Source organism: Vombatus ursinus, unplaced genomic scaffold, assembly GCF_900497805.2.
Source record: "Vombatus ursinus unplaced genomic scaffold, bare-nosed wombat genome assembly UNPS02014813.1, whole genome shotgun sequence".
Classification (NCBI taxonomy): domain Eukaryota; kingdom Metazoa; phylum Chordata; class Mammalia; order Diprotodontia; family Vombatidae; genus Vombatus; species Vombatus ursinus.
This window is the reverse complement of record NW_020954591.1, coordinates 15,188,091-15,213,780: the sequence shown is the minus strand read 5'-3', so window position 1 is coordinate 15,213,780 and position 25,690 is coordinate 15,188,091. Positions and strand designations below refer to the sequence as shown.

The window sequence follows — 25,690 nt, the reverse complement described above, 5'->3', positions numbered from 1 at the left end:
AACTCAAAAGCATATGGAAGTGATTATTGATAAATCAAAATAAATTAATAAAAAGATTTAAGAAAAAGATTTAACAAAGAGACACAAGGCAAGCCCTTAATGGAAGTTTCCTTTCCTCTGAAACATCATCTCTACATTTCAATAGTCCAACACTGGTTTTGATTCCCTCACTTTCAGAGGGTACATCCAACAGAACTGGATAGTGGGTAGAAGGAACAAGGATAACACTACTTTTGCCTCTTTTCCTAATATGAGATCCTACAATAGTTGCTACCTAAAAACTTAAACCTAAGAAAGATATGCTGGACCTTCTGCCAGCCTATTACAAACCGCTAGAAAATTGCCATTCCTCATTTATAACTGATCATTTTGGCAGATGCCAACTAGAATTCCCTTATCACCTTTCTAATGTACCCCAGGAAAATCACTGAGGGAAATGGTTTCCTGAGGGAAATAGAATGAATGGAAGAATTATTAGCTCTTAACAGTCTTAGCAGCTATGTTTCAAGAAAATCTTATGATCTAAAAATCTACAGTTTCAATCATGTTTTTTGTTTCATTTTGTTTTTTGGGTTGTTTTTTTTTGTTTGTTTTTGTTTTTTTTTTTGTTTCCTTACTGCTCAAGGTTGCAGAGAAGGTGCTGACCTGCACGAGTAGTAAGAGTTTCCTCTCCTTGGAGCACCCCTCTAACAATGAAATCACATGTCCAGTTCCCATTCCTTTCTTTTGTCTAAAATTCAAGAAAGTTGAAGGAAGTTTCATCTTAGTAACATCAAAAAGTTTTGCGGAAACATTGCCCTCTAGTGGCACTAAATCAAACAAGAACTTATTCAGAAGGAAAAAGTCAAAACACTGAAAGAACAAGAAAATGTTCTTTTTTGATTTGGGGGTTTGTTTTTTTTTTTACATTAGTTTACAAATAACTCATAAGGTTTTCCCCTAATATCATAGCCACATGGCATAAAGTCAATTTTAAGATATGTTGAGTCAGATCTGCCAAGTAAATAGTATAATTTGTACCCAATTTTCACCTGGAGAAATTCCACCTCTCTTATACTATAGTATAATTAGTTTACTGCTCTGTTGCACTAAAAGATACCAGTGATGTTCTTAAAAGGTTCATCTTCCCCAAAGTACTCAAATCACAAGAGCATAGGACATACATCCTATGGTCCAACTCTCTTTATTTGACACATTCCAAATTTGTGGCCTAGAGACATGAAATGATTTGCCAAAGGTCACACACTGAGAAGTGTTAGGACCAGAACACAGACTTATATTTCAGACTCTAGTTCTCTCTTTTCATGAAGGGATGCCTGGTCTGCATACCCTTGATTTTGTAATTATTTTTATACTTTTGAGCTCACCAAACTCAAAACAAACAAACATAACTTCAAACCTACTGAATTTTAATATCAAAGGAAATATCTGACCAACTCGGTCATGAATGGGTGTCCTACATTTATAGAGAAGGCAAAATCCTAATGTGAAGTACAGCATAGTAAAGCTATCTAACAAGCTGCCCATGAGTCTTGAAAGGCTGCAGAACTACAACTTGGAGCTCTGATTTCTCACAAAACTGTTCTAACCCCTAGTCAAGTCTAATGTTTCCTTTCAGGGGAAAGATGTCTAGGAATGAAAAACAGAGAGAAGGTAGCCCAAGGACTGAAATGCTATAGCTTAAACTTTGTCTCGTTTAAATTATTCTTAAAGATGTGAGTTTCTTCTGCAAGGACACAAAACCCAATATTTCACATGTTTAAGATCATGGAAAAATAAAAAAGGTAAATGCTAATATAACATGTTATGAAGGCCGTGTTGTTTTTGTTTTGTTTTGGGGGTTTTTTTGTACTTATGAAAATAGTCTACTCAAAGGGAAACTGATTTGGTAGGAGAGAGTCCATCTGCTCTGGTTACCTTTTCAATGATTTCATAGCATTCTTCCAACCTCCGAGTTCTGTCTTTCAAAGTTGCACTGGCTGTATTATAAACAGTCAACCATTCCTGGTACACATCCTCAGATATGTCTGCATAGGCAATACAGAGTGTCCTCAAACCTGAAGAACAGCAAATAATACAGAAATGTCATGCTCTTTGACAGTTCATAGAAACTCACCACCTGACTACACTATCCAAAAAAAAAAAAAAAAACCACCAAAAAACAAAAGTCTTCTCTCACACTCCAAGCTTTATGAGGTCTTTCAGTGGTTCCTGCTACTTTTTCAATGGTTAGAATTTCCATTTTTTTCTTTTTTTTTTTAGGGTGGGTGTGATACAGAGTTGCAATTTCATAGGCATAATGAACTCCTAGTATAGGAACTCCCTCTACGACTACAGATGGGCAGCTCACCTGTAACTTACAGACTTGGAGACTTGCCTGGGGCCCCAAGAAGTTAAATGTCTTGCCCAGGGTCACAACAGCCAGTATGTGACAGAAGCACAATTTAAACCCAGGTCTTCCTAGCTCTAACGCCAGCCCTCTATCTATGTTGTCCCATTTCCTCTTTATTTCCCAACTTAACCAATCACGATAGCGCTAGGAGACTTCTTTGACATCTTTCAGAACCTTCTTTCTTTTGAGAACCTTTGGTGGGAATGAAAAAGGGAAGAGTAAGTCCTCTTCTAAGAATTGAGGCTATTTATGGTAACACAGCCCAGAACTTCAAAGTCAAATCTCCACTTTAAAAGATTTGCTGTCTTGTATTTCATTCTAAAGCATTTCCTGCAACTACCTTCTGATACCTGCTTGGAGCACAATTATGTTTATTAAGACAGAAGTCAAAGGTACCAAGTACCTTGGTAAAGAGATCCATGCTTTCATACGAGAGACATAAGCATATGAGAAGCAGAAGCTCAAAGATGATCTTGGGCAAGACAGTCTATGACTTTTGTCACCTTCAAAAGCAAGGAAGATGGAAACCTGAAGACTGATTCAGAGTTTCTCAGAGAATGCTTGGGGTCAGTCACTGTGGTTTCAGTGTCCATAATCAAGTGATGAAAAGTCAGTGTTATATAGCTAACAAAAGGTTAAGCCCATTAACTATAGGGGCTGATTCAGCTATCTACTTAGTGAACTAAATTCGGGCTTCTCTGAGTGAGAGAATGAAACTACAAAGATCTCAGACAAAGCATGTCATCCACAAGGCCATTTTCTACTCCCAAATTACTATTACCACTGGAGGGCCTTTGACACCAGACCCAGACACCCTGAATGGACTCTACATAATGGACTGTACATTCCATACAGCAATGAGGGAAGCACAGCATAAGGATGAATATGTTTTCTTGCTGGCATGAACTCAGAATATGATGAAGTTCAAAAAGCCTCAATGAAATCTAGCTTTGGAAATATTCAATTTATGTATCAGTATACTGGACCAAAATATGCAAATAAACATCTAAGACCATGTCACTACACACACACACACACACACACACACACACACACCTATATATATATGTATGTATGTATGTATGCATGCATATGTACATATATATGTACAGAGATACATATATACATACATATATGTGTTACAAAGCATGAATCATATGTATTCAGAATTACTAACATTTCAACATTTGACCCCATGCAAAAGTGTGATAGTACTAGCTAAATAAAAGAAGTGCTATACAAGTGTAAGGTATTATTGTTGATATTAATTTTATTATTAATTATAATAATATAAAAATAGTTTAAGATAACTTACCTTCTGTAGCAAAATATTCAAGATGACACAAAGTTTGTTCTGTGAACTCAGATTTCTCTGACAGTCTCTCATAAATCACATTATCCTATCAAAGAGGAAGTCTTCATGACCAACAAATTCACATATAAAATTACAATTCAATCTTTCAGTATTCTAAATACTATTTTAGAGCTTTATATGTTTTCTACCTAACGGATAAAAGGTATTTTGATGAGCCCTGAAAGAGTAGTTTAATTCTAATCCACAAGCAATGATGAGCTTTGAACTTCACAATGAGCTGTATTCCTTAGGATCATTCCTTAGGAAGCATGTCAGAGAGCAGGCTGTCCAACCTTTCCATTTTATCTTTATTTATTTATTTATTTATTTGTTTTTGGGCAATTGGGGTTAAGTGACTTGCCCAGGGTCACACAGCTAGTAAGTGTCAAGTGTTTGGTATGAGGCCAGATTTGAACTCAGGTCCTCCTGACTTCAGGGCCAGTGCTCTATCCACTGCGCCACCTAGCTGCCCCCAACCTTTCCATTTTACAGATGAGGAAATGGAGGCCCAAACAGCTTAAAGACTTGTCTAAAGTCACTCAGGCAGAAAAGAGCAAAATTTGGCTTAAAACCTACCTTCCATGAATCCAAATCAGCACTGTACCCCACCAAATCTGGGAACTATGAACAAACCAAGAATGTACATTTTCTGATACTATGATGTTTGGTTTAACATTACAGAGCACCTTTTTCTGAATGTTTTGTGGCACTAGAACAAAGACCAATTTAAGCTTTCTGGTTTCTATGTGAATAAGGATAGCGAGAGAGGTCTAAACCTTCTAAGATGTGATTCACCATTCTTTCAAAATTTTCTTGCTTATAGGATTTGGACTAAATCAAATGTTCTTAACCCAGGGTCCATGAACTTGTTTTAAATACACACACACACACACACACTGTTGACTAAATCTGAATATAATTGGTTTCCTTCATAATTTTATATATTTTATTTTGTGTATTTAAAAACATTCTTCTGAGGAGTCCATATGCTTCACCAGACCACCAAAGGGGTCTCTGACAAAAAAAGGTAAAGACCCCCTAAACTAGATGATCTCTAATGTCCTTTCCTGTTCTGATAGTCTTTGGTTTTATAGAAGTCCAACTTTTCTTAACCCTCTCAATTTCTTTTTGTGATGGCTGTGACACTCTAATAATTGACACACTGACAAATCTAGGAAGAAATTTTTCAAAAATAGCAATACAAAAGCACGAGCAATAAAATGTTATGTTAGCATTTTAAATGTTAACATTTAAAATGAGATTCTTAAGATCATAGATATACTAAATGTATGCCAAGAAATGAATACATGTAGACACAAGGTTTTATCACTCAGATAAAACTACGTGCCAGTTTCCCACAAGCAGGAGAACTGCCTTTTTTCAGACCAGGTACTGAAAATAGCAGACCTCCAGAGACTCTTAATTTTGTCTCATAAGATCAGGGCAGTCCCTATTGCACATTACCACCACACGGTAACCAGAACACTAACTTGGTATCAGTTTCCAAGTCAAATAAAAGAGAACTATGACCTGCAAGTCTCCTTAAATCTTAGCTATTAGACTGAGAATCTCAGAGCTGGATGGAGCCTCCAAATTTACCATGTCAAGCCCATGTTTGAAACAGTGCCTCTCATGTGCCATCCCCGAAAAGTGGCCATCTATGCTTCACTTGAAGACTTCCAGTTCCTGGGAGCTCATTAGCTACCAAAGCATCCCATAAGATTTACAGTTCTTATTGTTAACAAGTTTCTTGCGCTTCTATCCAACTGAAATTTGCCTTTCTCCAACTTATACCCATTGCTCCTAGTTCTATTCTCCAGGGCTAAGTTAAACAAGTCTCATCACTCTTCAACATAATAGCGATCACATCGTCTGTCTTCCCCCCTCCCTTGCTAAGGCTTTATTTCTAAAGGCTAATCAACATGATTTTTTTCACCTCTCTTTATATGGCACAGCTTCAAGTTTCAGTACCATCCTGGTTACTCTCCTTGGGTTATAACCCTAGTTCATCAATCTCCTTTCTAAACTGTGGTGCCCCACATGCAGCATAATTCTCCACACAACTAAAGGGTACAATGGGTAGAGCACAGGACCTGAAGTTGGGAAGAACTGAGTGTCCAAATCCTGCATCACAAAACTACTGTGTGACCCTTCACTTAAGTTCTCTTGTCCTTGGTTTCCTCAGTTTCAAAATGGGGATGATAATAACACCACCTACCTCACCAGGTGACTGTGTGGATCAAAAGAGATAACATGTATAAAGTGCTTTGTGAAGCTTAATGTGATATATAAATACTGCTATTGTTCATCTTATCCACGTAGTCTGACCAGGGCAGAGGGGCGCAGGGTTTTGTATGCTAAAAGCATCTTTTTATAGCTAACTTCGTATCCAGCTCATTAAGTCCCTAAAGTCCCTATGTCTTTTTGACAAAATTGATGACTAGCCCATCTCCTCAATCATGTGCTTATATGCCATTTCCTTGTGGAGCGCTGGAATAAGACTTTCACAAGATCACAGGACCTCAGTGTTGAAAGGGTTAGAAACCATCTAATCCAAGCCATACCTAAGCAGCCCCTTCCCACAACATATCCGAGAAATGGTCATCTCAACTTTGTTTGAGGACCTATGGGAAGGATGATTCCATTTGTGAGGTGAGTGCCCCAGCCCACTCTGGAATAGCTCTGAATATAAGGAATCATTTCCTAAAGTCAAATCTAAATTTGCTGCCTTGGTACTTCCACGTGTGACTCCTAGTCCTACCTTATGGACCCAGCAAAATAAAGTCTAATCCATTCTCCATCTGATGGCCCTCAAATACCTGAAGACAACTATCACGCTGCCCATCCTTGAGCCTTCTATTGTACATACTAAATATCTAAATATCCAAGGTTGTCACAGGACTCAGACATTTTCTCCCACCTCATTGGAAAGGTTAGTATGGAAAAGAGGATGGACCCTAATAGTGGACAGCCAGGAAGGGGCTTCTCTTTACCAAGCTAAACATTCCTAATTCCTGCAACTAAACCTCACATGACAAAAAGGCAAGGCCACCCCCTTCCATTTTATCCATGTCTTTCTGAAGCCATAACTCCCAGAAAGACAATTCTTCAGATGGGTTTTCACCAGAGGATAGAAGAGAGGGAATATCACGCCTCCCTAATCCTGAACCCTAGGCTAAAATCTCTTAATGAAATTTAATGATTGCATTAGTTTTTATGACAACCATATTTCACAGACAATTCATATTGAGCTTGATGTTTACTTGAAGCCCCAGACTTTTCCTTAGAAACAAACTATTCTCTGGCCATACCTCCCCATCTTGTATCTGTAAAGTTGATTTTTAAAAATTCAAATATAAAACTTTACATTTATATTTATCATCTTATCTTATTAGATGTGGCCCATTACTCTAGCCTGTCAAGTTCTCTTTGGATCTACACTCTGTCATCCAGTGGGTTAGTTACCTCTGCCTTCCCACTTGGTGTCATCTGCTAATTTGATATGACCTCTATGCCATCATTCAATTCAAGTGTCATCAATCATGATTGGCAACTTCCCCCCATGGAATCAATATAAAATTAGTCATCCACATGTGAGACTGGGAACATGAAAAGGAATACTACTACAGGCTATTAATACAAAAGTATTTGTAGCATATATTGGTTGGCAACAGTCAGCAAGTTCATAAAGTAATGCAAGTGACCAATCCAGTACTTACAGCTCCTTTGCAGTAGAGGCGAATTTGTCCTGATGGTGTTCGAACAATTACCGACATCCTTTTTCTGTCACTATAAGGAAAAAGAAACCGTCACTGGTCTCTCTTCCTAGTCAAATTACCAAATGACTAAGCTAAGGTTCTGAGCAACTTAAGAATGTTTTGTTTTGTTTAGGAGGTAGGAGGAAGCAGAAAACAGGTGGAAAACTTGAGCAGAGCTTCAATCACCAGCTTCCTGCTGACAAAAAAATGATGGACTGGCCACCACACTGCCTAAGTGGCCAAGTTCATTCATTTTCTCCTTTATAACCCCCAGGAATTCAATATCATTGCCTGATTCAATGAAACTATAAAAGACAGTCAAATGAGAAAAAAAAAAGATGCAAACTTCCGTGGATTTTATAGTATAATTAGTTGATAACTCCCTAGTACAATTAGATAATTCACTTATAATAATGGACAGAAAGCAAGAATTTCCTTCATTTAAAATGTTTAATTTATAAATATTTATGCATATCTATACATATGCATATATATACACACACACACATACATACATACACACCCTGCTCTAATATTTAGTAGATGCCTATTGAATGTTGAATTAAAGTTTGTTGAATTATTTGTGACAGTGGGGGGCCAGAATTAGCTTAAGTAAATAAAATCTAAATTAACCTCTAACTTTACTTGTACGTCATAGCTGATGGATAAATGAAGCCTTGGAATCAGGACAACCTGGGTTCAAGTTTCGTTTCTGACACACATTAGTTTTGTGACCATTGACAAGTCAATTAACCAATGTCTCAGTGCTTTAGGAAATTCTCTGAGACTAAGTTATAGAGGAGTTGTTGCTCTGTACCAGTGGAAGGTGTCTCCAAAGAGGAGTTCCTTACACTACGGAAATCAGGGGTATGAGCTGTATTTGACCTTCTCCCTGTCTTTCCTGCTCCCCTACCCTGCCTTTCCCACCCACCCCCACCATTTTTAAATTCCATGACTAATTTTTAAAAATCAAAACTATAATTGGCTAATGAGATCACAATTCTTCCCTTTCTGTATTCACTCTTTAAGTAAAAAGCTATGAAAGAACAAATTAACAATCAACTAATACTTGAAAAGTATCTTTTGAAGTAAAAAGCTCATTCTGCTCTCTGCTCTTCTGTAGCCAGACCAGCAACACTAAGAGAAAAAAATGGTGTCTGGAAGCAGGTTTTCCCAAACCACTAGTTACCAAAGCCATTAGGCTAGAAATATATTATTTGGAGCTTACTGATCCCATGAGAGAAGGTATTTCTTTTTTTTTTTAATTTAATGTTATTTTTAATTTATGGAGTAAAACAGGAAGGTATCTCTACAAATCTACCATGTTTATTCTAACTGATCAACCCAGACTACAAAAAGAACTGGATTTTTCACTTTCAGAAGTATAAATACTGACATAGAGGGGGCTTACAAAAGTGTAAAATGGAAGCAGAGGAGGCAGAAAACAATCTAGAAGGGGATAGAGAATTTTTTAGACAGTATTAGACGGATCTAAGCACAAGTATATGGGTTGGGGTTTATATCAAACTAGCAAGAAATAGACCCTAAATATAACCAAAATGTATTTGTTTTATCCCCTCAGTTTTGATATTTCCTCTTTTCTATCTTCTCCTATTTCACTGAATCTTAGAGCTGGAAGGAACCTTAAAGGTTTCCCCGATAGTTCATCTTTTCCCCTCCTCAGATGCGCAAATCCATGCTGAGGAGCTTAAAGGCTTCTGAATGAATAATTTCCAGCAAGTAAGCATTAGCTTCTTCTCTCTTGTTGAATGCTTGTCCATAATGGAGATGGGGGGCCAGGGCAGTTCATTCCATTCTTGGAAAGTTCTGTCAGGAAGTTTTACCTTGAGCCAAGTCTTAATCTAAGATCCTGTAGCCCCAAGCTCTAGGCCCACAAAGAGTAAGTCCTTCGTTAATATGACAGCCCCTGGAGTATTTGAAGACAATGAGCATGCCTTGATAACGTCTTCCTCATTTCCTCAACTGCTCTTCAAAGGAAATGGATTTGAGTCTCCTCATCATCCAAGTCATCTTCTAGATGGCTCCAGGAGAGAAGGTGTTCCAACTTGTCAATGTCCCTCATGAAACATAGCACATAGGCCTGACTCCTTTGCCATGTCTTTCTACACAAACTTCCATCATTTTGCTCTTGTCCTTGCTCTGTAGAGAGCCTAAGTTCAGTAGACAACTAGCCAAATAATTCTTCTAGGACATCAGAGATTAGATGGTAGAAGACAGAAGCTTCTTATGCATTAAGGCTACTGCCATGTTCATCTTTTCCACTTATCTTGCTTCCTCAATCCCCTCCATCACTAGCATCCTGAGCTGTTAAAGAGATCCTTTGTACACACTCAGAATGCAAAGAGGCAATGACTAAGACTAAGAAGTCATAAAGGCTTGATATGATTTTAAAATATCTTTTCAAAACCAGTTCAGGCAACTTGCTTGAATAATGGATAAGTAAATAGAGCAATCTTATTATGCAACTTTTATTGACTCATGACTGAATAAAGCATTGACATGAGCATTCTGATGATGGAGAAGAAAGTGTGTAGGATAGAAAATGAGTGTGAGGCTAGAAGCAACAGCCAGATGTTAAGAACTGAAAAACATACACTAGATATTAGGAAATATTTTCTTTTGACAGTCTTATTGGAATAAAAAATTTTCCAGGGGAAAGAACAAACATCCCCAGGTCTTAAAACACTTTAAAATGGATTTGGGGGAGAGGGCTTCAGAACATGTCCAAAGAAGCCATCCTACATTGACCCTCCAGTGGGATGAACTGATGATCTCATCAGTCAGCCTTTTCTGTTTCCAGTTTCTCAGCTCCCACATTAACAGTGCTCAGATGGTGCAAGAGGTATGACTTCACAAGACCTGGGGAAACTCCAATGAAAATAATACCATCATCGACATACCCTGAACTATTCAGACATGTCTGCTGCTGCCCTGGTGGGAATTCTTCCCCAGCTGCTAGAGCACTAGGGCCTTTGAAATGGAAAAGGAGAGTAGGATATGGAGATGTATTGAGTTTCTTTAGAAAAGACATTTAGTAAGAAAAACAGATGATTTCATTGTCCACCTCTAAAGAAAAAAAAAGTTAATACTTCAGGTTCAACTTGGTTTCTGGACATCAGCCATCTTCATCACATTTACTACGATGACAATGTATTAACATCTAAAGTCTTTTCCAGCTTTAAAATCCTTAAGACACCCTAAGGTAGGGGTTCTTAACCTGAGAGTCCACAGACAACCAAAGGTTTGTAGATAGATTTCTGAGGGTCCATGAACTTGGATAGAAAAAATAATGCATCCATATTTTCATTCATCTCTAACTAAAATTTAGCATTTGCTTAAGTTATTTAAAAATATTATCCTGAGAAGAAGCCCATAGGTTTCAACAGACTACAAAAGAGGTCTATGACTCAAAAAAAAAAATGTTCAGAACTCCTACCCTAGAGAAACTTTTTTTTCCCTAAGGAGCTTAAAATGCTTGGCCTGATTTTTATTCCACGTAAAGCATCTTTGTAGGCATATTGATGGTGGGGGAAAATGTCATCTTGGGTAAAATGAAAATATGTTGCTAGAACCAACAGCCAAATATATTAAAAAACCCAAACACTCATATAACCCTATGAAGGAGGTAGAATGCATTTCTTTGCTGCTTGCATTACAACGTTTAAGTGTGAGGAAAAGTTAACATACCTTGAAAACTCCAGGATGTTAAGAATTTTAAATGTTTCTTCTTGACCCAACTGCAGGAAGATAAAACAATCTACTTTTACAAATAATCAAAAGTTAAACTTTTTCCCACAATATTCAAACCTCCATACTCCCCTAAACTATATACGTACTCCACCTCTAGCCTCAAGACATCATTTTCAAAAAATTATTGTTCAAAACTTGTGTGATGACAGCTCCCTCTTCTGGTAAAAACAAGTCCTGATCTGCCAGCTGAACACTCTTCCAGAAAAGAGCCATCAGACTCATAGTATATACCTGGCTAACAGAGCATTAGGGTCTAAGGACAGATCACTGAAGATTAGACAACTGAAACTGCTACTCAAAAATGGAAAAAAAATGTTGCAGAGATGGTAGAACATTTAACTAAGGGAACAGAAATGACACATCCAAATAGAAATATAAATCAAGATGCCATCACAATATATAAAGATAACCAAACCAACAAAAAATCAGACTCTTGGGTGGGTGAGTGGAGGAAGAAAGACTTTCAGTTTTATATCAGCTAATATGGTATAGACTTTTCTACTTGATTTTCAGTACTACAAAAAATAAAAACATGTATGTGGTGTAGCAGAAAACACATTGGACAGAGTGTCAAGAACTTTGGGTTTTACTTCTGATTTAGAGATCAATTAGCTGTGTGACCTTTGGAAAGCCCTTTAAACTTGCAGAGACTGCTTTCTCATCTTTAAAATGAAGGAGTTGAATCTGATCATCTCTAAAGTTCTTTATTACAGCATCTTTTAACATTCTTTGAAGTTGCAATGTTTGGATGGATCAGAGATCTCCTTGATGTGGGTTCTCCTTCCAAAGGTGCAGATAACAAGCCATGCATACAGTGTCCTCCTGTGTGAGTATTAATCATGTCCATCCATGACTCCTTCACAAAAGACACACCCAATATGCCGGGTGCTTTTCTCCAGTTCTCTTGATATTGCTCAGGTACCAATTGCACACACTCTTTCCAGTGGTTTTCTCTTGCTGTCCCTATTACCTGACTAGTCCACTCCCTTTCCAAGGCATTCATTACCTTGCTTTAGTTCACTTCTCCTGTGTGGTTATTCACTGAACTACTCATACTTATCATGTGTGTGCCTCTCCTTTACTGTTTGGGTGACCTACAACTTAATTCTCTAGTTTTTGGTATGCTACATAGTCATAGGAAGCATGGCCAAAAGAAGTTTGATATTAAAATGATTGGTCTTTGTCTCAGAGAGAAGTTTGAGGAGCGTTATAAGTACTGAACATTTTTCTTTATGTAATTCAGCTATTTCTCCCATTCCATTCTGTGTCCAGTTCACTATTCATATGCAGTGTCTATCTAAGGATACAGACATAGTAATGGACCACCTCTCTGGACTGCATCTCCAACTGCACATACATATTCTTCATCCAATTAGTTTTACCTATGCAGCTATTGAGGCTAAACTCTCCTGAATGCTGATGGATCCCATTTAGGAGGCTCTGCAACATCCCAGGGCTTGAAGCCATCAGCACAATGTTATCTGCTAAAAGGACTTCACCTTCTAGAGGGAATCCTTCTTCCATTTGGACCTTATGCTGGACACAGGCCCTAAAAGTGGTATACATCTATGGCAAGTATGCATCATCCCTCTGATGCTTCCAACGCAAATTTATCTCTGACTCTTTGTACTATCCTGACTTGGTCCTGCCTGTCTAATCAAGTGTTCCAACCCATCTCTGGCACCTCCCGACATTTATTTCTGTTGGCCCCCAGGCTCTGATGTTCTCTCACCTCTGAGCCCTGACTTTGATTCAACTTAATGATCCCAGTTCTCAAGTCCACAGGGCAGGCAGAACATGATAATTTGCTCCTATCCACACCTTTGATTCCTGCTGCCTTCTATCCATTCTATTCTGCTATGTCTTTTACCTAGTTAGCCCCAAACAGATATACCATAGTCCAGGGAAAAATTAAATTAGGACATTTCCTCAAGTATAAAGATTGTCCCAAACTACTAAAGAATGGAATATTACACTGTTTTCATGTATAAAGTTACTTCAAGAGATGTAAATGTGGAGGACAAGTTTTGTAGACAAAACACCAAAGTCTTATGGTGAGCTTTCAGGGTAGGTGACATTTACTAAAGCAATGTGCATAATACAAAGAATTAACAAACATGCCCACAAGACATAGTTAAAAATTAAAATAGTTTTATTTCCTAATTATAATGTGGAGGAGCCTGAGCTTGTGGCTAGAGTGCTAGATTTGGAGTCAGGAAGACAAGTTGTCCAAAGCCTCTGCCAGGTATTTCTGTCAACTTGGACAAGTCACATATACATCCCCTCTAACTCTCAGTTTCCTCATTTGTAAAATGGAAACAAGACCTAGCACATAAGGGTGTAAAGCAAAGCTCAAGGAAGATTGTTGTGTTTTGCACTTTACATCAGTACTGTATGTCTGTTACTGGAGGGGAAACCTTCCTCCTGAAGGCATAACAGAGATTTATCTGATGGATGCCAAGTTCACAAGCATCTTACTTACAGCTTCTATGATAACCGAATCAGGAGTTCTTGCAGTACAGACAAAGCCAAGTTTTTTTGCTCCTTTCACTAATGCCCCTTCATCTGTTGATAAAAAATGGTCCACATTAAGGGGAGTTAAAGAAATAGTATCTATCACCAAGATGGAACTACAGTATTGGTACATTTCAATGCTAAGGCTCTCCTACCATTTTAAGATAATTGGCCTTATTTGATCAGTGGGAAACAAATGAGAAACTGTAAGGGATTCAAAGATTTTTTCAATCACTGGATAACATTTTGTACAGTGTAAGCAGTAATTTGCCAAACAGTTCTCCTAGGAGCTGAAAATTAATGATTTTGTGACTATTCACTGTTAGGATAAAATACACATTTCTCAATATGCCCACTAATCATTCAGGGAAGTGGATGCAAAGGTCTAAATCATTGACTATTTGGGTATTTTGTCTGAAAAGCAAAGGCTCAGGGGAACATAATAACTGTCTTCAAGTATTTGAAGAAAAGGCTGCCATGTGGAAAAGGGCATATACTTGTTTGGTTTGATCCCAGAGGACAAGGAAAAAGGCATGGAAGCTGCCAAGAGTCAATTTATTTGATGTCAGGCAAATTCTTCACAGTGAGAGCCATCCCAAAGTGTAATTGACTGCCCCAGGTGATAGTGGGCTCCCGTCACTGGTGGTAAAGCCCAGTTATCAGGTGTGATGTAGAAGGGACCTTTTTTCAGGTACAGCTTGGTTAAGATCCCTCCCAATGGCACTGTACCAGGATAAGAGAAAAAAGCCAAGGAAGTAAGATCATTTTATCTCTATCTAATAATAGGAAGAACAGGGTCTCTCACACTTAAAATCCATTGGCAAAGCCAGAAATAACATCATTCTTTCTCATTGTGGTTCATTTTTTCTCTCTCAGGGGACAGTTGAGGGTTTAACAACTGTTACTGGGAAGCCAGGATGAAGAGATAACCTTTCAGGCATTCTTGATGCTCCACATGTCATGTTTCTGCTGCTAAAGTGTTGTAAAGCTGGGACTAGGCAGTGCCACTTTTCTATATCACTGACACCTTTCCCAACAACTGCCTTTAAAACCACAGAAAATGGTTCTGACCCCAAGCAAACCCAAATAAACAAACAGATAGGTTTTTTTTGGGGGGGGGGGGTTCAGATTGAACCTATACCATACTCTCAATCAACAGAGCCACCATGAGCCTCAAAGGCAGAATACATCTAGTAATCTAAAAAGTAAAAAGCAAAGTATCTCAAGTGGAACATACTCACCTGGGGAAGAGGCCTGGTAGTTGATAGTATTGCCATCAGGCTCTGGAACAACAGTGTGACAAACAGCCAGCAAAGTGAGGAACTCCTGTATACACGCAGCGGTGGGCTACAAAGTATTTTACAGTATTAAAGTCTGAACACCAGATTGTCATTACTTTTAGTGTTTAAATATGTGGGTGGTCTGCAATTTGGACCTCAGATGTCAGAGTCAGGCTCCAACTTTTACTGAAACCTCTTTATCATGTTGCCATGTTGTCCTGGCTGCCTCTTCTCTCTGGTCCTGATCTTACTACTGCTTCACCTCATTCTGTGACACCACAGCTACCGTAGCACCACCCTACTCCAACTCTAGTGGTTCTCTCTTACTACTAGTATCCAATATAAAGTCTACTGTTTGGTATTTGAAGCCCTTCACATCCCACCCCATTCTCCACCCCCCTTTAGTTTTCCAGTCTCCTTATACTTTACTCCTCTCCACACACTCTACAATCTAGCAACAGGATGTCATCTCCCATCTCTGTGCCTTTACTCAGGCTGTCCCTCATGCTCTCCTTCCTCACCTCTGATTCTGAACTTCCCTGGCTTCCTTCAAAACTGAGTTCAGACCCCATCCTCTATAATAGACCTTTCTTGTTCTCTCCCTCTCTCGTCCCCCACAGCCTCTAGTGCCATCTTCCCTCTGAGATGACATTCCATTTACACTGAACGTGCCTTGAATGTACATGGTTATTTACATGTTGTCTTTCCCATTAGACTCTGATCCCCCTGAAGGCAGAGACCATATTTTTTGCCTTTCTTTATAACCCCAGTGCTTCTCAAGGTGTCTAGGTACATAGCAATTGTTTAGGGAAAGGAAGAAAAGGAAGAAAAAAGAAAGGAAAGAAGGAAGCAAGTAAAACTTTTAAGCATAATAAAAGCTGATAATTCTTTAAGGTTAATGATGAGAAATCACCAGAAGAGACAATGTGGCAAAACAGCAATCTGGTAGAATGGAGAGAGGTCTGGATTTGAACTCAAAATCTGAGTCCAAGTTCTATCTACCACTTATTATCTGTGTGATGCCAGGACAATTATTTAATCTCTCAGGGCTTCAGTTTTGTCTTTAAACTGAGAGGCCTGAACTAAAGTTCTTCCTAGCTCTAACATGTTTTGTTTCCAGAAATAGATGGAATGGTTAACAAAACTTTGGTGATCAGATTTGTATAAAAAAAACCAACATCTCTATAAACATTAACCATTCTTACTCAGATTCTTCTTATCCGTTCTTCCCTACCACAGAGCTTAGTTATATCAGACACTGGTTGAATAATTGGTATTTCTGGGCAAAAATTAAACTCTGCTCCCCAAATCATAATTTCACTACACATGCCTATTTCCAGTTATGTTTGCACTGAAGTAAGAGGTTCTATATAAGAAATTCAAGTAAATAGTCTGGTGGCAGGGAGGGGCAGAGGAATATTTATATTCATGTAGCATCTATATAGTGCCTACTATATGTCAGGAGCTGTGTTAAGCATTTTTTAAACTAATATTATCTCATTTGATCCTTACCTTTGGAGGTAGGCGTTATTATTATTCTCATTTTACAGTTGAGGAAACTGAAGCAAACAGTGGTCAAGTGACTTTCCCAGTATCACACAGTTAGTAAGTATCCGAGGGCAGATTTGAACTCAGGCCTCTCAAACTCCAGGCCCAGTGCTCTATCCAACTGTCTTTAGTAAGTTGTAATAATATACAGGAGACTATAGGATACTTACAAATCTGTAAAACCCATCATATATGGGACCTGGTTTCAAACAAACCTACTCCCCCAAATCTAAAGACCCCCAAATTATGAACCAGTTACAAAATTAAAATGATTATACAAAATGACCTTTAGAAATACTGAGGAAGCTGTCCTAAGGGGGTGACTGTCATCCCAGTTCTTCCCTCCCCCTTCAAACAAAAATGTGGAACAGTATTTCATAAAATTACTTTACTATATACTGCACACTGAGAACACACTGCTATTGGAAAATCAAGTACAGACTCAATAAATGTGAAAGGAAAGTCACACTGAAGGAAACCAAATCTATAAAAATCTATTTTGGCAGGTAAAGTGTTTGACAATTAGATTTTTGCCAGGATGTTGCCTCCACCTGTTGTATTTTTCCCTCTTGCTTTAAATGCTGATAGAAAAATGATTTAATTTCCACATACACATAGTGCATGGGATTCACATTTCAACATCTGCTCCTGTAAGACTTTGGCGTTAGAGTTTGATATCACCTCACCGATTGTACTTTGAACTGGGGCAATACAATCATCTTTGGACTGCTCTCAAATATCCTAAATTTCATGCCCTCCCCTCAACCTTTCAAAGGGAGATTAAGAGAGCCTGCAGCTGAATTTGTTGCTACTCTTTACATAGTTTGATAGATTACTTGACAGTTATGCAACTGCAGATCACAGAACACCAAGGCCTTGCTTATCACTGCCATTCTCTCTCCAAGCTGTCATGCGTCTGTTTTTATTTTTCTAACACAAAACACCTGCTACCTTAATGAATACAAAGGGAGAAGATGATAAATAGTCAATGCCTTGGGCGGGGGCGGATTAGGATGTTCTACTCTAAATGAAGGTTGTCAGGGTGAAAGATGGGAGGAGGGACAGTTGGCCAAAGCATACATGAGGGTCTTAATCAATCAACAAGCATTTATTTAGGATCTACTATATTTCAGGCACTGGAGATAAAAAGACAAAAATGAAACAGTCTGTGCCCTCAGAAAGCTTACATTCTATTGGGGGAGACAAAACATAAATAAATAATTCAGAAAGGCAACACATTTTTTAGGTTTCTTTTTTAAGCATTCACTAAGTGCCTTTATTAAATTAAGCTATACACAAAACACATACAACATAATTCTTAGTAAATGTTGGTAGGAAGAGGGATCCAGTAGCTGGGAAAGGAATCAGGGAAGGTTTCTTATGAAGGTGTAACTTAAGCAGAATGTTGCAGGAAACAAGAAGTTCTAAGAGGTGAGAAGTACAAAGGAACAAAGGAGCATGTCCCAGACTTGGAGAGCTACTAGTAAAGCACAGAGACAGAAGATGGCTGCTATATGTGAAGATCAGTAAGAAGGTCAGTTTGCTTGGACCTCAGAGTAGAGAAGAATAACACATAATAAAGCTGGAAAGGTAGGTTGAAGCTAGGCTAACCAATGACTGGGAAGTCAATGACAAGGTAACCAGGTGCTACAGTGGATAGAACACTGGGTCACGAAGGTCTGAGTTCAATTGTGACCTCAGACACTTAGTAGCTCTGTGACTAGCTTACTTAACCTCTATCTGCTTCAGTTTGCTCAACTGTAAAGCAGAGATTACATAACACTTACTTCCCAGGATTGTTATGAGGATCAATTGAGATGATCTTTGTAAAGCACTTAGCAAAGCGCCTGGCATACAGTGGGAATGGAATAAATGCTCATTCCCTTCCTTCCCCTTCCCTTTCTCTCAAATAAAGCTAATAGGACTGAGACGCAGGATACAATGGGAAGAAGTACTGACTGTTCATCTAGTCAATATAGATCACAAATAAGTACACCCAGAGTAAAAAAAAAAAAAAGAGAGAAGTACATCAATATTGGGTTCAAACTATAAAGGGAAACTGAAAAATATTACATAAAAACAGGTAAGCCAGTCACGTCATAAGAAAAAAGCATAACCCATGGACAGGCCATGGGCTGTATTACCCAAGCAATGTTGTCAAGATACTCATAGCAAAACTCTTGGCATGGTAGGTAAGATTTCCTAGATGATTTATAGGATGATGTGGATAATTGTCACAAAAAACAGAAATTCATGAGTGAACTGTAAATCATGCCACATTAATGCGATCACAAATCTATTCAAGTATCAAAAAAAAGAATGTCCTTAATTGATAGATACTGTAGGTAAAACAGCATCACTGGATTGTAGATTTACGGCCAAAAGGAATTACAGTGATCATCTACTTTAGCTCATCATTTCATAGACAAGGGGAAGCAACTTATTCAAGGTTACCAAGGAAGTTACCAATACAACCAGTATTTGAACCCAGGTCACAATAACATCATAGATCTTGAAATGGAGAAGCCTTAGAGATCTAGTGTATCATCCTCATTTTAGGAATGAGGAAACAGGTTCAGGAAACAAAAGCATATTGCCCAATGAATTACCAAGGTAGTAAGGATTCACATCCATTTCCTCTAATGCCAAATCCAATGCTTTTCCCACAAAATCAGAGGACATTTTTAAACAAAAAAATTTACCTCTATTTGATTGCAGTTTGGGTTAAGATGCTCTTCTTTCCCTCCTCTTCCTCTCAATTTCCCAAGAGGGACACTGGTCCCTTAGCAATTTAAGGCTGAACAATACTACTATTAAAATTAATAAATACCCTTTGAAAATTACACAGGGGCACCAGATAACACATGTAAAGAATATTAACTTTCTAATTTAATAAATGGTCCAAAAATTCACTAAGAGAAATAGAAGAATTGCCTAATTCATAGCTATTCAAGGAGAAGTAGATGTCCAAGTCAGGCAGAGGGGACTGATATATTCCAAAACTGGGATTCAGTGCTAGGTGCCACCAGGTCTCAGAATCTAAAAATCTTTTAGCAGATAGACATTTCCTGTTAACAACTAAGAATCCTCTAGGAAGATATGAGTTTTCATCTGCTGTGTAAAACTGTTTACCTATTGAGTCATTTTCAATTTATTTGATGGCTTCCATAATGACCAGCGAAATGTAAGAGTCTGGAGTTTTCTTACAAAGTCAAATGACTTCTATAAAACAGGCTTTGACAAATAATATAAGCATGAAAATGTATTGTGAATTCATGATCTTTTCAGGGGGATACAGGCTTGAGAGTTCTCCGGGGACCACAACAGAAACGGTAACTTTACAAATACAAATTCTGCTCTTTGTAGGTTTCATCCACATATAGAAAGTCACTGGTTAGGAATGTTATCAAGGAACAAGGGAGTTATTTTCCATGGACACTTTCTGTGGAGTGACTGAAAGCCAGACTCAGCCTTGGCCATCAGCCCATATTCAAAAGTTGAAATATAAGCCTAAAGAGACCCAAGATGATGACCCAAGGCAGAATAAAATTCTACAGCAGATGGGAAATGTTTTCTCGGGAGGGAATAGGGGTTTTTCTTAGTTTAAATATTTTAAATTTTGTCCCTGATTGGGTAATCCTTTATCCTAAAATCACTTCCACTAATACTTTTTTGGAATTGAGGTTCTCTAATTTGCAGAACTTGACCACGGCAAGGTATTTTGCTTGGGATTCTTGCTCATGGATTTATGATCCTAAAAAGAGGATAGCCAGAAAAGAAGTAAAAGACAGTCCCTACCTTCAAATAGCTTATGATCAATGACTTAAAATCATTTAATATTGGTAATAAGGACATGGGCTTCTGAAGAATCAAGGTATTTGGTATGACTGAAAACAATACACAATTTCCAAGTGTAATTCGCCTGCTTTCTTCCTCTTGCTCAATTCTGGTGCCTTACTCAACTCAAGATTGTGTATAGGTATGTAAATGGTTGCAAAATTTTGGGGAGTGGGGGGGGGGTTGGACATGGGATTTTGCTTGCATTAGTACGCGAAACTCCTCTTGAAGAAATCCCTTCTTTCAAAGCAAATCAGCAGCAACTCTACAACTTATCCTCTTAGTGAGTTACCTAAGGCACTCAGACATTAAAATGACTTGTCTAGGATTACACATTCAGTTGGTATCAGATGCATGGCTTGACCCTGGGCTTTCCTATGCTGGCTCTCTATCCATTAATTTCCTCACCCTTCCATACACTAATTCAATAGGATGCTTATCCAAAGCTTTATGAGCAGATCTAAATAATAAGTGTTTCTCATCCATCTTGGTTTTCCAATACAGATGTTTAGACCACAGGTGTCAAATATATGGCCCAAAGGGACCAACACTCCTGAGTGTTGCCAGAACCAGATAAAATATAATTTGGAAATATTTAACAAAATAAATAAAAATACAACAAAGATATAATGTTAGTATGTGGGATTTTGGGGGGGTTGTTTTTTGTTTGTTTTGGTGAGGCAATCAGAGTTGAGTGACTTGCCTAGGGTCACACAGCCAGTAAGTATCATGTGTCTTAGGTAAAATTTGAACTCAGGTCCTCCTGACTCTATCCACTGTGCTATCCATACTAGCTGCCCCTAGTACGTGCTTTTCTAAGTCAATATGCACCTGCAGGGATCCTTATACATGATTTAGTCCCCCTCCTTTCTAATTCAGTTTAACAACACTGATTTAGACCAATGTCTTCTGCATAGTATTCTCTGAGGATGCTTTGTAGTGTTCTGGATCACAATGTAATTAATTAGTACAATTTCATCTACAAACAAAAGTAAATCGAGCTTTACTATAAAGAGACCCTTTGGAAAAGGCTTTGTATATCCTTTGAGATAGGTGAACACACATCCGACATGACTTCATTTTTTTAGAAAGAGCAGAACCAAGAGGATCTTATATTCTCTACATACTTCAGCCAGTTGTGTGACAATTAAGATCATGACCCACTGTCGGAAACAGTGAAAACTTGCCTGTTCTTGTCTCACGTCTTAATCCCTAATCCCTGTCACCTTTTTCCATGTGCCCTCTGGAAGACAGGCTCTATCATTAACAAGCTTTCTAGATTCCTTCTCTCACTTTTGCAATATTCTTATGCTCACAAAAAACATAGCTTTATTTAGAAGACACTGAATTGAAGGCTACCCTTCAGCAATGCTGGGTGCGCTTTCTCTTATGTTCCCAGACACAGCAGACTAGGAGAAAGTCAGCCCTACTACTCGTTCTTCACTGTGTCTTCTAGACTCCTTTCCAGCCAACACACAGCAACTTCATCTTGGAGATTCATTCCAACCAGCTCCTTGTTGCTGTGTTCTACTAATCAAGGAGTCTAACCAAGGAGTTCAGTAGCTAGTTTTATAGTCTTCTACCCTGCAACAAGCCCTGCTCCTATACATGGGAGACTTCAGGAAACAAACTGATGTCCTCGTGAGCACCTTGTTCTCAAAGTCCATCAACCTTTTCCTTTTTATCATGACTTTGTTGGTTGCTATTTTTTTTTAAACGTCCTCATTGTGGTAACTATTCTACGTTGATTAAACTGATTTAAGAAATGGTGACAGAGTCAACATCTTTACTTTTGCACCACTTCTATCTTCAATGTTGATAGGCTTGGTTGCAATTCCTACAAGTTCATGCAGTGCCCATCTTCCAATCTTTATCCTTTTCTTCCAATTCAGTATTTACTTTGAACTATGCCCCAGAGTAATCAATGATCTGATCTCATCCAACAGCTGATTTGCTTAACCAGTAACAATATGAGAGTCAACTCCTCCAATAATGTGTCAACTCATTAGTTTTGGAAAAAGGTCCTAGATTCACAGTACCAATACTTAAATTCATGACTGGAGATGTATTTAAGAACTATGATTCTTAGCATGCTCTGCCATTTTCATTACCAGGAAGCAACCAATTGGAGTAGTAGATAGAGTGACAGACTTGAAGTCAAGAAGTTGTTATTTGTTCAGTCATTTTTCTGTTGTGTCAAACTCTCTGTGACCCGATTTGGAGTATTCTTAGCAAAGATACTGGAGTGGTTTACCATTTCTTCCTCCATCTCATTTTACAGATGAGGAAACTGAGGCAAACAGGGTTAAGTGACTTGCCCAGGGTCACATAGCAATTAAAGTGTCTGAGGCTGGATTTGAACTCAGGAAGATGAATCTTTCTAACTCCAGGCCCAGCACTCTATCCACCGCAACTCAAGTTTAACATACCTTATAGGGCTGTTGTGAGGATTAAGTGAGATAACCTATATAAAGTGTTTTGCAAATCTTAATGGTTAGGTTATATAAATGTTTTTATTGTTGTTACTACTACTACTACTACTACTACTACTACTACTACTACTACTACCACCACTAGAAGTAGAAGAGGATCCCATAAGACAAGGGACCATTTTGTATTTTTATATATTTCACTACCTGGTAGGCAAACTTCTGAGATCTAAATATAAAAAAAGATAATATTATTATTTGAAAGAGCTCAAAGCTGTAATAATCAACTTTTTTCTTCTTATCCTCCAGAGATTTTTTCCCCCTAATTCAACTGAATAAGCACTTATTAAACATCTACTGTGTGTCAGGTACTGGGGATACAAAGACAAAACGAAACAGTCTTTGCCCGAAGGAACTCACCTAAGTAGAGGAAAGAAATGAATTTTTCTTATAATTATAATAATAGTTAACATTTATATAGTGCTTTATGGTTTGCAAAACACTTTACATATATAATCTAGCTTGATCTTCATAATGTTACTGGGAAATAGATGCTATTTTTAATACTCATTCTATTGATGAGGAAACTAAAGTTAAGAGAGGTTATATTACATGACCAGGATACACAGATAATGAAGCAGGATTTAAACTTGAGTTTTCCTGACCCCAAAGCCAGAACTTTATTCACTGTACCATTTACTTTACTGTAATCCTTTTTGCTTACATGCTATGAGTTAACACCTTTTTCTGTGCTACAGCTATTTGTAACCTCAGTATCCATTCTAAAATTCAACGTTCCCCACCCCCTTCATAACTTTTGCAAATTACAAAGTGTGAACAGGCTCTGCCAGCTCCAATCTAAGGTAACAGCAGCTTCTTCCAAGGTCACCTTCCGTATAAGTACAGCATCTCCACTGGCAGCTTGCCCACCCTGACACAACAGCTATTTCCTTAGATGAATTACAAGGAACTATCCATTATAAACAGGTCTCCCCTCCAAACAATAGCCACACAAGTCTGAGGCTGCTGAGGGTGTTGAATGTAAGCAAAAGTAAAATTGTTCAAAAGATCAGGCATGAAACCATACAAGACTATCCAACAGTTCAGTTGAATGTACCCTGACCAGTCAGCACTCCCAAACACTTAAGACCAGATTGTGATGTAAGAATTTATTGTACCATCAGAAGCATTTTTTTCCTCTACATGAGTAAGAATAATCTAGCCTCAAATTACTTTGCAGGCAAGAGTTATTCTATGACTCTCATAAAGATGATGGTATTTACATCAGGGCACTGAAGGCTGGCATAGGACCAAAAGCTCTACAGGCCCCCACAAAGCAGACCTCCCTTACATGAAGGCACCTGAAAAAGCCCTGACAACTTTCATACTTCCTTTATTCTCTATTTAGCCATACTATACCTGTCCTACTGAACTATATGTGAGTCGGGCATTGAGTTTTGCTTTCATCTTTTGGTACTGTGGTATTAAGATTTACCATATAACTATCCATTTAGAAAGCATATGTTGTTAAACAGAGAAATGGATGAGAGGTACTTATCTCTGATCCAGTCCTTGGAATCAGCCCCTTGAACACAGGGCAAAATCTTTAACTAATTTAATCTATCCCTGCCCGTAAGAACCAAAAACTGACTTCACTTATATCTGTGGTTGTGAAAACCATATCCAGAATTAAAAGATTTAATTATAAATAGTAGAAAAAACACTAGATGAAAAGTCAGAAAATATACTCCTTCTCACCCCATTTCCAGTTCAGACTTTGTCACTAATTTGCTGGACAGGTCACTTGACTATTCTGTAAATCTGTAAATTGGACTGGGGAGAAGATGAACTATAATTTATCTTAAGTCTTTCTCAGTTCTACACATTTCATGATTATGAATAAATGTGACATTTTAGACTCCAAGAAATTTAGAGCAGCAACGACTATTTCTAGCACTCAAAAATAACTGTAAAAACTGCCTTTTTCTCTATTTCCCCCTAGGTTAAGCAGGTTAAGCTGAAGCAAATTTTGGTACACACTTTGGAAGTAAAATTTTATTGTCTTTTAGTATTCTGAGGGGAGGGGAAGAGAGAAAAAAGAAGAATGTCCAGGATGAGTACTCAAGGTAAATTACTAAATTGTCTAAGGAAGAGTCCATTGATAGAGTGATATTAGGTATTTTAATTTTGAAGGAATGTTTAAAAATACATTCGGTTTGCACAGGGTTACATACATATCAATATACAAAAATCTCAGAAAGAAAATCTCTGTCTTAAGCACATTGCTATAACCCAAGGAACAAACTTCTCCCTTGGTGGGCTGCTGCGAAGATCTTCTTCAGAATATCATGAAGCTTTGATGAGAAAAACTGTCATAAAAATCGTATCATCCCAGAAAGTGAGCTAGAAGGATCTTAGAGGTCACTGAATCCAACTCCCTCATTTTACAGATAAGAAAAATGAGATTCAAAGAGTTCACACAGATAATAAACGGAAGACATATGGTTCTAACCAAGGGCCTTTGGAGATGAATCTAGCCTTCTTTCCATTGTAAACTGAAAAGATATGAATGGTATTTAAAAAGTGAATTGTGAAGTGTTTCTCTCTCATACTCACATACCTAGAAGAAAATCACTAAATTAACTTTATTTATGTAATCCTAGACTGATTTGTAGAATCAAGGATCATATATTTGAGAATATTGCTAATTGTTTCTCCCCATCACCTAGGCATCTTATCAAGAAAGAAACTGAAGCCCCCAAAAGCAAAGTCACTTATCAAAGGTCACACAGATTATAAGAAGGGGG

General features: G+C 38.0%; 1 protein-coding gene across 1 annotated transcript in view; it reads right to left on the bottom strand.

Moving 5' to 3' along the window:
• ATP8A2 (ATPase phospholipid transporting 8A2) overlaps positions 1-25,690 on the bottom strand; it is a 741,784-nt gene that overhangs the window by 474,185 nt on the left and 241,909 nt on the right. The window contains exons 17-22 of the mRNA XM_027877570.1: positions 15,031-15,136; positions 13,758-13,840; positions 11,213-11,262; positions 7,466-7,535; positions 3,708-3,792; positions 1,918-2,057 (exon numbers count right to left, since the gene is read on the bottom strand). Of these exons, the coding sequence (XP_027733371.1) occupies positions 1,918-2,057; positions 3,708-3,792; positions 7,466-7,535; positions 11,213-11,262; positions 13,758-13,840; positions 15,031-15,136 (534 nt within the window). The remainder of the gene's footprint in view (positions 1-1,917; positions 2,058-3,707; positions 3,793-7,465; positions 7,536-11,212; positions 11,263-13,757; positions 13,841-15,030; positions 15,137-25,690) is intronic.